Genomic DNA, 12,827 nt, shown 5'->3' on the forward strand with positions numbered 1-12,827 from the left:
CAAATAATTAATAATTAAATTATAATTATTTATATTAGGTGACAGAATTGTTGAGAAGCCTTATTTGGATTTCTACTTATTGGGTTGCAGTATACGGATTATTTGCTTGCCAGGTAGGAATTTCTTACTCAACTCGTGGTTTTTTTTTTTTTTTTGCAAGAAAAGCAAGCCTAATTTTATTCATTCATAGAAGGGAATAAGTAGGTCAATCTTACAAAAGAGAACCAATTAGTGAGCTACAATCCTCAATGATTTAGACAATACAATATATCCTCTTCATAAGAAGGAGGAGTTACATGTAATAACTTTACACTAACTAAAAAATGGACTCTTCGAATAATATAAGCAGCATCATGCTCTAAATTGTTGAAGATCCTAGAGTTGCGTTCTTCTCATAGGCTATAAGTCAATGCGTTTAAACAACTGGAAATCCAAAGAGCCTTCCAATGCCTCTTATGTCGTCTCTTAGCAAGCCAATGCATTTCCTTCTTTAAATTCATTGATCTTCCTCTCAGTCCCATCCAGTCCAGCAATTGTTGCCAAATGTGGCTAGAATAACTACACTGAAAAAAATGTGAGAATGATCTTCATTAGCTGCTTTACAAAGGACACAACGATTCACTAAGTGCATCCCTCTATGCGTGAGCTGATCAATAGTAGCCAATTTACGTTGCATAGCAAGTACTGCCAGAAAACTGTGCTTTGGTACTACAGCCTTATTCCAAACTGCCTGTGCCCAACTGATCCTCCTGCCAGGCACTCTAAGGAAATCATACACCCTATGGAGCCGCATTTTCCCCCCAGCAATACAATCTAACAAGAAAGCCCGTGCAGTAGCAATACTACCTGTCTTAGCCACTATTTCATATCTGACTGTTAGTAAATTTTTCCAGCTCTCTGAATGATAATTCTTAGCTGCCATAGTCCAGAAATCCCCAGTTTTGATATTGTAAGTATGATTCCAGTTAACCCATAAGCTATCAGAGTGAGTATCAATTATCCATATCCATTTGCATAGTATACACTTGTTCCAAGCCAGAACCTCCTTAATATTAAAACCCCCTTCAGCATGTGGTACACAGCAGGAGGCCCAACTCTTCATAATCAACTTCCTATGCCCCTCATCTGATCCCTACAAGAAATGCCTACAAAATTTGGTAATAAGCTTAATGACACCTTTTGGAATCAGCAAAGTGGAGCACCAGAATTTCTCTAGTCCAAAGATGACAGTGTTAATCAAACTTATTTTCCCAGCATAAGATATTTTCTGATTAGCCCAAGTTTGCAAACATTTCGGCACTTTACTCAGTAATCAGCAAACATTCCCTTGTTAAGTTTCCCTTCATTCAAAGGAACAACAAGATATCGAAATGGGAATTCTCCTTCCACATAGTTAGTATCTCTCAAAATAGATTGCTTGACCTCCTCCCAATCTCCTCCCATATAATGTTAGTCTTATCTGGGTTTGCTTGGAAACCAGATAAACTAGCAAATAAATTCAAAGTCTTGGTCACAGCTTGAACAGAAGGGACATCTCCCCTAACAAAAAGCATCAAATCATCAGCAAATATTAGGTGATTTAAACCCAATTTCCCACACTTAGGATGAAAAGAAACTTGATGATCCCTGTGGATTTTCCTTAACAGTCTTGAAATAATTTCCATACTCATCACAAAGAGGAAAGGAAATAGAGGATCTCCTTGCCTCAAACCACACTCTCCCTTGAAGAAGCCAGTATTATCCCCATTCACTTTAATGCTAAACCAAGTTGAAGTGACACAATCCATTATCCATTTTTTGAACTTAGGTGGAAATTTATAGACTTACAGCATCTGATCAATGAAGGTCCATTGCAGTGAGTCAAAGGCCTTCTTGATATCAACTTTTATCATACATCTAGGAGAGATACCTTGCTGCACATACCCCTTAACCAATGACTGAGTAACCATCATGTTTTCAAATATACTTCTTCCTTTAACAAAGGCCCCTTGCTCCTTCCCCACAATCCCAGACAACACAGTTTTCAATCTACTCAACTCGGGTTTTATTGTTAAGTGAATGTATATTTAATTGTGACGGTTGATGAGATTAAGGTTAATATTATTGGAGACAGAGTATTTGTGTATGCTAAGATTTTGGCTGAGCCGTATGACAAGATTGTTATTAAGTATTTGTTGTTGGTTATATTTGGTATGGAGAGTCGATTATTCAGTTGAGCATAACACGGAGGGTATTGCTGCCAGTTGTGCATAGCGAGTGATCGTTACTGCCAGATGTGCATAGTAAGTAATTACTACTGTCAGAGATAAATGTGCATAGTAAGAAATTACTACTGCCAGTTGAGCATGGTATGAGAGTACCACTGCCATTTGAGTTGAGCATAACACGGTAGTAAGGGGGTTGTGCTACTGCCAGTGACATAATGAGTTGTACGAATGAAGTGATGAGAACTTGAAGGATGTCTATTTTGGTTGGATTATTATTGTTGTTTGGGTAGTCCTACTCAACCTCGTGGTTGACCGTGTATTCGTGAACAGCTGTGATGAACCATAATGGGGAGTAGATTTGACAGGTACTAAAGATTAGCTGACTTGGGAGCTATGGGATGCGTGAGGACTTGGCCATTCTACCTAGAAGTATAGACCATATAAATTATTTAATCACTTGTTTTATTTCCGCTGCTAGTTGTAATTATTTTATATTAAGTTTTAGTTGGTTAAGTTGTAATAAACATGTAATCGCTAAGTTTTAATTTAAAGTACTTTGGTGAGTTGGACTTTGTTATTCACTACCTCGGAAAACCGAGATGGTAACGCTCTTATTTACTTGGGATGTCTAGGTAAAGACTCCTAAATAAATGGGGGTGTTACACTTCACAAAGATAAGTAGTGCAATTCTTCAAGGGAATTCCCCACCTAAGCTCAAGGATCCGGGAAGTTTCTCCATTCCATGTACCATTGATGACACCACAATCAAGAAAGCACTATGTGATCTAGGTGCAAGTGTGAGTGTCATGCCATATTCGGTATGTGAAAGACTAGGAGTGGGAGAGCTTAAGTGCACCAACTGTTACGTTCTTAAACCCCTAATTAGACTCCTCTAATTAGTTTCTAAATTACTCACTAATTTAGAATAATAGACCTAGTTACATGCAATATGTAAATAAATGAAATAAGGAGAAAAACGGTTTTACCCTTATAATTGGTGGACCGAATTTTTGGGCACAAGGTAGGACACCTACCTAACCTTGTTCTTGAGCTCAATAACGTTAGGATGATCCTCCAAAAACCAAAGTTCCATATTTGGAGCTCTTCTCTTAGTTGCACCCAAGACTATCCCATAACACTAATAATATTATTAACTATATAATATTACTTGTTACCTTAAATATCAAATTTAATACTTATATTATTAATACAATAGTAATCTTGTGTTTTATTATATTTTTAGAATAAAATTTGAACATAAAAACCATCACATATCCTCATATGGGAGGTGGTGACCGGTTTTTGAGAAGCATGGGGGAGGGAAAATGCTTTTCCTTTTTCCTTTTTGTCTTACCCAAAATAGTAGGGTAGGACCCTAGGGTTAAGCATGTTATTAGTGTCATCATTATATCCTTAAGCATAAAATAAGAACTAAATTAATCCCCACTAATCACCCTTAAAAACCAGTCCAACACTTAAAATGGACATCCGTATTATCTTTGTCATTTGTCATTTATAATTTGGTATGACATGTGACAAGTAACATGTCATTAGAAATATAAATGCATATTTAACTAATTAAATATCATTTTAAATCAAATAAATTATATTTAACAATTAACAAATAATTCACAATTACATGTATATAAAATGGATCACATTAAGTTTAGTTAATACAATTTACAACATCTTGTAATTATAACTACCTAATCACTCTTATCTCAAATATTTCATAAACATTAATCATGTAACATATTAATTACTAAATTTAATCTTATTTAATCACATTAAAATAAGATATATGATTCTCACTCACAAATGAAGTTTGTTCAATTTAAGGAATTAATTAATCTGTATCGACATACAATCCATTAACTTATCAGTTAAGGGAATTGTCCTATAGATGTGACCTTAAGGGATCAACTGAGCACCACCGTCAAACGACAGTAACATCAAACTCTAGTCGGCCAATCGTTACCGATTAATGTTGATCAGTTGACAAAATATTGAATCATCCCTTTTGTATTCTTGTTATGAGATTTAATATGTGATCGCACTATTGTTAAGGACACATACTCCAACAATCTCCCACTTGTCCGAGACAAGTGCGCGTCACCAATTCTCTTGTCCTATTACTATCTCCCACTCAATGCAAGGTATCTTGCAGGTCGTGCTTTCATTTGATCATATCTAGAGTGATTTCCTTGATCTAGAGAGTAACTGTTTGACTGGAATTATCTGCCGTAGATACCTTCCGAGCGTGGCCACGCATTTTCAGTTCAGTACTCCTCGAGTGGCCCTGAGATTTAGATAACCTTGACAAGGGGGTGGAAAATTCTTATCGCACTGTTCTCTTCGAATACCACAGCTCATCATGACCCAAAAGATGCCCATTTGCACTCCATATTCGGAAGTCGTGGAGCAAAAATCAAAGTCAATCAGAAACTGTGCCACCTTGGGCGAACAGTCTCTAGTCAAAGAAACGACTCAAAAAGAACACTATAGTAGCTCTCGCCACGACCATGCTATATGAATTACAAGAACTCTATAAGTGGTCACTGCCCGACAGAGTGTCCCATACAGTCTGCCTATGTGATCGACTAGTCATCTCTTATGACCCTATGGCACTTGAACTTGCCATCAATCGGCTCACACTCTAGTCACTTGGAGACGTCACCTCATATAAGTGACTATGGGCCAATACTATGTTAATCCAGTTCACTTTAATAGGGTTCAACGTTGTCTTTACAACCTATTTGGATATAACAAAGTAATAAATGAGTTTAAAATAAAACTCAAACGATGAATGTATTATCACATATGTAAAATTAATACAATATCAATTACTACATAATCTATAATCCATATTTAATTTTGTATATAATCGTATATATCAATTCAATTGAAATGGCATGACTTATCATGTTAAGCTTATGAGAAGGCCTTGGTTAACAAGTCTTAGCAACATCTTGCACCTTACTTAACCTCATTATATACTATTTCCCTTCGTTATCTATAATCTTGTATTATAAAACCTATTGGGCACGTGTCTAAATCCAATCTAGACATAGGCTATATTGCCTTAGGATAGCTCCCACTGTCCTCACAGTGCGTGGGATTCATCTTTTTTGCATATCTCATAGTTGCAAGTGTACTCAAGGGATCAACCGATCACCACCGTCAAACGACAGTAACGTCAAACTCTAGTAAGCCAATGGTTACTGATAAATGATGATCAGTTGATAATATAATTTCCGTTGTATATTACTCAGATTTACTCCTTAAAAATTATAGCCAAGATGGTTCTCCAACCATCCTTATGTGTTTAGAATATGGTTTTTGTGTAACACTTATCCTCTCATATATATCACTTATAGATTCGGATATTAAAGATGCTTTGCATCTCTTCCTAGTCTCCCAATCCCTCCTTCACGGAGGAGAGCATTGGTCCAACATTATCAATGAATAATATGTTATCTACATATGAGACATAGAAGACATATCATTAGTGCTTCTTCAGTACTAATGGATAGACTATATGGCTATATATTGACTTTCCCAAAGATTCGATTTTAATTTCTCGTCATACTCTAAGTATACGAAGTATAAGAACAGAGATAAATCTTAGCATAATAAATTAATCCAGCAGCGGAAGCAAATGGATTTAATTTCTCCATGTTCAATACTTTTGAACTTGTCAATATTCTTATTAACATAAGAATATTAAATTTATGCTAATATCCATCGAATTAGATATCTTAGAGATGTATTATTCTTCTCCTAAGTCTTTTATCACTCACAGTGATCAATATGTCATTCACATATAAGACTAATAATACCATCGTACTCCCACTAAACTTCATGTATAAACAAAACTACTCGACAAATCGAGAAAAGTTTATTACATGACTGAAACATACCATTCAACTCCTTGACTTCTACCTAATATTTCTTCTTAAGTTCGTATCCTACCTTAGGATAATTGCGATTTACAAAACTCATGCAAGATGATTTTAAATCCAACAGTCATCGAATTTAACAAAGCGTTGCAATTGGTGTAAACCTCTTACCACCAATCAACCAAGTTATGGAAACATCTTAATGTTTATGTTCAGTTCGGACTTTTGCGGAGTTGAAACTTGATAAAGCATCTTAATAAGTTACAGGTTTGTCACTTCCAAAAATAACATGACTTCTGTCCACTTAGGTTTCGAATCAATATTTACTGATTTTGACCAAGAAAGACCACTTTCCTACGTCTTGTCTTCAGTTTATGGCTCTTGAACATTTTCTCCCACTCTGTCTTTAAGAAGTAATCCTCTTTTCTTTAATAGACAGCATCACGAGCCACAAACCCTTTGTTCTCGTGATCATGTAGGAAGAGAGAGCACATGTTTACTATCGAAACAAGCTGCAATTTAGGTACCAAGCCTAACCATATCTCATATGAAATGTAGATATTGCTTTAACTATGTTTTGTTTTAGTGGAAAATTTAAATGCTAGACAAATTTTATAATAAAAACTACCTCCAACTATATTGTAAAGATTCAATCATATCGTAATGAAAGTGAACTTGAGATACCATATCACACTCTTTTCGGTGCAGATAAAAGTCTTCACTTTATTGTTCCCCATTTTAACAAAGTACTAATACTTTGGTTTTATAATATCTAGGTTTTGATACTTTTTAAACATTCATTGACTTAGTCAAAGAATTTCTCTTCTTACCTCATTAAGTGGATACCAAGTATCTACCTAGTTTGTTGGTAAAAGAGATGAAGAAGTAATAACTTTTTCTGATTGAAATTGTATTTGACCATATACTTCAAAGTGTAAATAGGTCGAATATCTTGCTCTATTCATAATCCTTTTCAAGAAGAAGATCATGAACTATCATGCTTTGAATACAAGATTCGCACATACCAAGAGATTCCTAATGAAATGGTTTGGGACACTAATCAAAGCTAGTTTCTAAATGCGATTTTCAATCGAAAATTGAGAAATAATTGGGGTCACCTACTTGAGTCTTGTATATATGACATTTTATTTCTAGTTTGAATATAATTATCTTGATTTGTATGGTCTCACCATAAACTTAATCGTGGTATGTAAGGGCACAACGCTTGTTTTAATTGCAGAAAAGTGAAACCCTTTGCGTTTTTATACAAAAACTTGGATTATATTCTTATTTAGAGTTAGTGTACATCATAACAATTATTGAGGTACATTTCTAAATACAAAACTAAAATGAGGACACTACAACATTCTTGATAGTCGTCACACGATAATACCAAATATTATGATGAAATCCACAAATTTGTATCAAATACTCATGATGTGGTAATTGGCATGAATGCAATGTCAATGTCATAGATATTCAGGAAGGAATATGTTGGAGTCACATGACCAACTTCCTTGATCTTTACTTATTTGGGGTTTGTCTCTATTTTAGTGTCTAACACTCTCTCTTTCGAGCCTAATTCTATTCTTAACAATTAAGATATGTACTTACTTCTTATTGCTCCCACTGACTTCAAGAATTTCTACTTGATGAAGACTTATCTTCATTTAAATTCCTAGTTAATCCTTCACAAGGGTTAACTCTATTGTGGTATTTGGTTAATAAAAATTTCTAACAAATTAATTTACCAATTTAACATTGTCATGTTCTTAATAACTTAAGTGCTTGATGACAAGTATTCCAGTTGAGCAATAAGACTTTTGAACCGTGGATGCATAGAAGATATTATCAAAACATATTTTGACTAATCATTACTTCTATTCATACTTCTTCACAAGAAATCATACATAGTCATGTTAGGAATTTAAGATGCTAATCTTATATGACATAGGACAACTCCTATGGAGTTCTATGGAATAGAACGATTCCTATGGAGCTAGTCCAAGCGTTATTTAAACGGTTCAATTGAGGCTTTTAGAAAAGAGATTCTATTTGTCTGTAGCTATAGTGGTTTAATGGAGACATAAGTTAAAATCGAAATGACATCGTATATGTCTAGGAGCAAAGATATAGAACAAATTTAAACAACGAAATAGTGGAAAAACTAACATTCATTGTAATATATGAAAACTTTTAGCAAGTTATAGCATTTATATAATGACCTCCACCCAATTATATAAATGATTCCAAGACCCAAAGTCATACTAGCATGATTGTGGGACAACGGTCCCTCTACAACCTTTACTAATACAATTTAGTGGGTTAACTCGTTTAACCGATTCTATACTTAGAATTCTCGGTCGATGAAATTACATTAAGTTCATCTTTAACCCGAACCTATTGGGACAACGGTCCCTCTAATACTTTTGTTGAGATCAACCAAATTTCGAAATGTAATAACATCTTATTATCCAACTTACCCAACGTTAAAACAAAGCACCCTGGTATAATATTTCAATACCATATTGTACCCCTAATGAAATTGGGATTCATGAGTTCCTACTATTTGGTAAGGCTAAGTCTCAATTTTTAGAAATGTGAAGGTCTTGTCAATTTATTATCTATCTCTTTTAAGTGAACTAAATAGTGATCTATCGATAATTATAATTGACAAGGTCGAGAACTCGATATAAAAAGATATGCATGTGATGTTATGGCGATTTGGCATGCATGCAAACATATAAAATAGAACATGTAAAGAAAAGCAATTTCCTAGTATGGCCTTTCCTAAAATAGAAAATTTAATAATCTATTACACTTCGGAAACCAACTTCTTTGGTCCCATGAACTTCATGTGACACGCCTCCCAAGGAAACACCGTCTTGATCAGAACTCCTTTCCGAATGGCTCCGTCTTTAGGAAACTCCGGAATTACAAAAATAATAATAAAATACATAGCTATACTTATTATAAATTTGTAATAAAAATTTGAATCTATTAAATTACAAAATGGTGATGCGAAATCACATTAAAATTACAACCAGATCGATATTCCCTTACATTACGGGTAATACCAATTAAAAACTAAGGCCATACTAAGACAAATTATATGATTCAAAATTACATAAATTTAAATGGCATACATCTATAAAATACTAGTTTAGAACCCGTGCAAAGTTGCATGGGTATATATAAATAAATGAATAAAAGATTTTAAATTTTAGCTACAAATAGAATATTAGTTTAAGGCGCTGTTTGGTAAACAACATATTGGCCAATTTTTAGCATATTCAAGGGTTTTAGCATGTTTGACCAATGAATATGCTAATTTTAGTGTTTGGTAAACAGCATGTTGAAACAGCATATTTGGGGTCAATATGCTGTTTTACAATATGCTGCTTACCCCAACATATTGGTTAGCATATTGTAAAATAGGAAATTTTTCTCCATTTTCCAAAGAAAAGTAACGATCTACTCATCGTAATCTACCAATTACCAAACACTCAAATTAATCCTGTTAATTATAATATGCTAATCAAACCTTCTGATAAAATCTGCCATTTATAATCTGCTTTTGCAATCTGCTTATGCTAAAACTAATCCGTTGTTTACCAAACAGGGCCTTAATGTACAAACATTTCATAAAAATGGATAAGAATTCAAAATTATGAGGCAACCATTCCATTCTATCGAACAATTTTATAATGAGTATAATCAGCATAATAAAATGATCACCCGAAAAATTCTTTCATGTTGTTGAAGTCAATAAATGTCCCTTAACCTTGAAGTCAATACAGTTTTTTGCATTTTTTTTTGCAATAAAGACCTAAATAATTATGTTTTACAGTTAAAAACTATGGTCACTTTTCCGTTACATTTATAATAATCTCAAGCAGGGACGGAGCTACGCCTGGGCCGGATGGGCCATGGCCCGGGCAGACTCCAAAAGAATATAATACTCAAACAAGTAGTGAATAAGCAGTTGGCAAGTGTTTGGCGTAGTGGTATAACTTGTAATATTGTAGACAATGGTGCAGTATTGCTAGAGAAGCGGAGTTCAAATCCGAGAGAGAGCCTTTTTTTATTTTGGTTTTTTTAAAAAATTTCTTATTTTGTCTCATGTTATACTTCATCCTTGACCATTATTATATTTTATTAACATTGATTTTTGTCAACTATAATTCTTGTAACTAATAAATAAATATTTACATAATACGAGTATTTGAATAGCATAGAACAATTTTTATCGTTGTGAGTGGTCCTTGTATAGTTAATAATTTTGCAATTTTAACCATCTCACCTTAAATAAATTATATAAACAATTTTATAGTAATCTATCGACAAAATGGGGTAAATTTGAATAGCACGAATATTTGAATAGCACGGAGTAAATTTATCGAAGAAAAAATATGTACTCGTATAATTTAAGTATTTTAATATGGGTTTAATATAGTAATCTAAAAATATTACACCCTCGTTCCAATCATTTGTTTATCCTATTAGGGAGTAACAAATGTCGATAATATTAAATAAAAGTGCGATGTCTATGATAAATGAGTATAGATACCAACAAAATGGATCATATCGACCCCGGTCAGAATTTTGTCCTAGCTTCGTCCCTGATCTCAAGTTCATTTATTCACAAGATATGCATGTGCAAGATATGTGCAGGCGTGGAGCGCGTTAAACCCAAAGTTAGAGATAATTCCTCGTATGTGTTTTCTTAAGGAGTACTCCGTATAAAAATATCAAACAAAACTCGTCTTATACAAAATTGAACTTGTTAAAAATTCCCTTTTGTCAAGCTTATATTTTGAAGGTTATATTGTCTTGTCTCAATTATTTGTTTACCCATCGAAGATATTAGTCTTTAATAATAAGAATAAGGTATAGGGGACAATTGGTCTCAGGTTCAAAGTCCCCCAAGCCCGTTATTGTACTTCCCTTTTGACACTAAATAATTGTTTGTTTATCTTTAATTAAAGGGTTATTTCATAACAAAAATCCATCCTATTGGTGGTCTGCAATAATCAGTCCATCCTATCAATAATCCAAATTAAATCCAATCTAAGCACCATATCTTCTAATAACGAACCAGCTGATATTTTTTAAAAGTTTATGTTGGAATATTTGATAGTTTTTGGGAAACCTAGCTAGTATATGTGAAGTTTATATGTAATATTTTCAAGTGATAAATCAAGAACTTGGTTTATTTGATACACTTAAACATCACAAAATATCAGTTGGTTCGTTATTAGAAGGTATGATGTTTAGGTTGGATTTAATTGGGATTATTGATAGGATGAAGTGATTATTGCAGACAACCAATATGATGGATTATTGTTATGAAATAACCCTTAATTAAATATTCCTCGCAAATAATATACCCCCTCCGTCCCGGTCAATTGTTGTCATTTGGTTTTGGCACAAAGACCAAGGAAAGAGGAGAGGACCAATAACTAAATGACAAGTGGAACAAATTGAATGAGAATGATCAAATTACCCATCAAGTTCATTGTTAAAATAGAAAGGACAACAAATGACTGAGACACCTAAAAATGGAAAAGAATAACAAATGACCGGGACAGAGGGAGTATAAGGTAATCAAATAAATGAATGAAATGGAAGAAGTAAATTCGTAAACCTCGACTCTTGATCCTATAACACATACATGAATAACACCCAAATGTTGAGTTAGGACGCACTCAACTTCTGATTTAGCTAAATTTATGAAAAACATTTATTTAAAGCATACTAAATAAATATAAGACAAAATATTATATTTGTGATTATTTGAGGTCTTATTAAGAATCTACAAAATTATTTACTAATTTGCGTTACATATTAAAATTAAAAAAGAAAATTATGGTTCTAGTTTATTGATAATATAATACAAAATTTCGCGTGATATGAGGTTGCTTAAAATCAAGGGTTGAGATAGTTCTATAACGTTCAATAGTGTTTGATCAAGTAGAATTTTTATGTTGGGTACAAATTCTTGAGTAAGACGATTTTACACAAATTTATCGTGAAAGGAAATCTTTATTCACTGATAAATTTATATTTATGTCCGTTTTTCAAATATTATTAGTGTAAAACCGTCTTAAAGAGGGCTAACTCCAATTTTATAAGGATCTAGTTTATCGCTTTTATTTATTTGTTAATCCTCACTTTGCCTCTAATGTGTCCTACATAAAATGTGAAATTAATCATGAATTAAAGGTGAAATCAACAAACGTTATTTTTAACAGAGAACATGACGGAACATGGAGGTCAGGTCTTTAACTGAAAAAGTTAATAGTTTAGGTTCTGATTAGAAAAGAAAATTGTAAAATTAAGTCCCTTATCTTAGGCTTAACTCATTTTTGTAGCATTAAATGAAAGTATAGTGTCATAATTATTTTCCAAAGGAAATACTATAATGATTTGACATCTAGCTAATTTAAGAGTTTCACCCGTATTTGGGATGGAGAGGCTAAAAACCTCAATTACACATGCATGTATGGTGATAAGAAAAGAATCGATTAAAGAGATTGTAAATGGGCAGAGAAACATTATCAACCTACAAATCTTTAATCAATTACAGTATACTTCAAAAAATTAGGCTTGTATTAAACAAATAAGTTAAATTAGTGAAGATGGTAAAAGACTAAAGTAAAAAGCATTTGCCATTCCTAAGAGCTCTAATGAGGAAAATGAAATCTTTCAATATTTAAGT

The 12,827-nt window shown here is 33.3% G+C and overlaps 1 protein-coding gene across 1 annotated transcript; it reads right to left on the reverse strand.

Annotated features, from left to right (window-relative positions):
* Positions 1 to 511: 511 nt before the first annotated feature.
* Positions 512 to 1,952, reverse strand: LOC141618564 (uncharacterized). The gene is made up of 3 exons (XM_074435667.1): positions 1,828 to 1,952; positions 1,515 to 1,758; positions 512 to 1,132 (listed from the first exon to the last, which is right to left on the reverse strand). Exons 1-3 carry the CDS (start codon positions 1,950 to 1,952, stop codon positions 512 to 514), a joined length of 990 nt encoding a protein of 329 aa, XP_074291768.1.
* Between the last annotated feature and the right edge of the window lie 10,875 nt (positions 1,953 to 12,827).

Source organism: Silene latifolia, chromosome X, assembly GCF_048544455.1.
Source record: "Silene latifolia isolate original U9 population chromosome X, ASM4854445v1, whole genome shotgun sequence".
NCBI lineage: Eukaryota > Viridiplantae > Streptophyta > Magnoliopsida > Caryophyllales > Caryophyllaceae > Silene > Silene latifolia.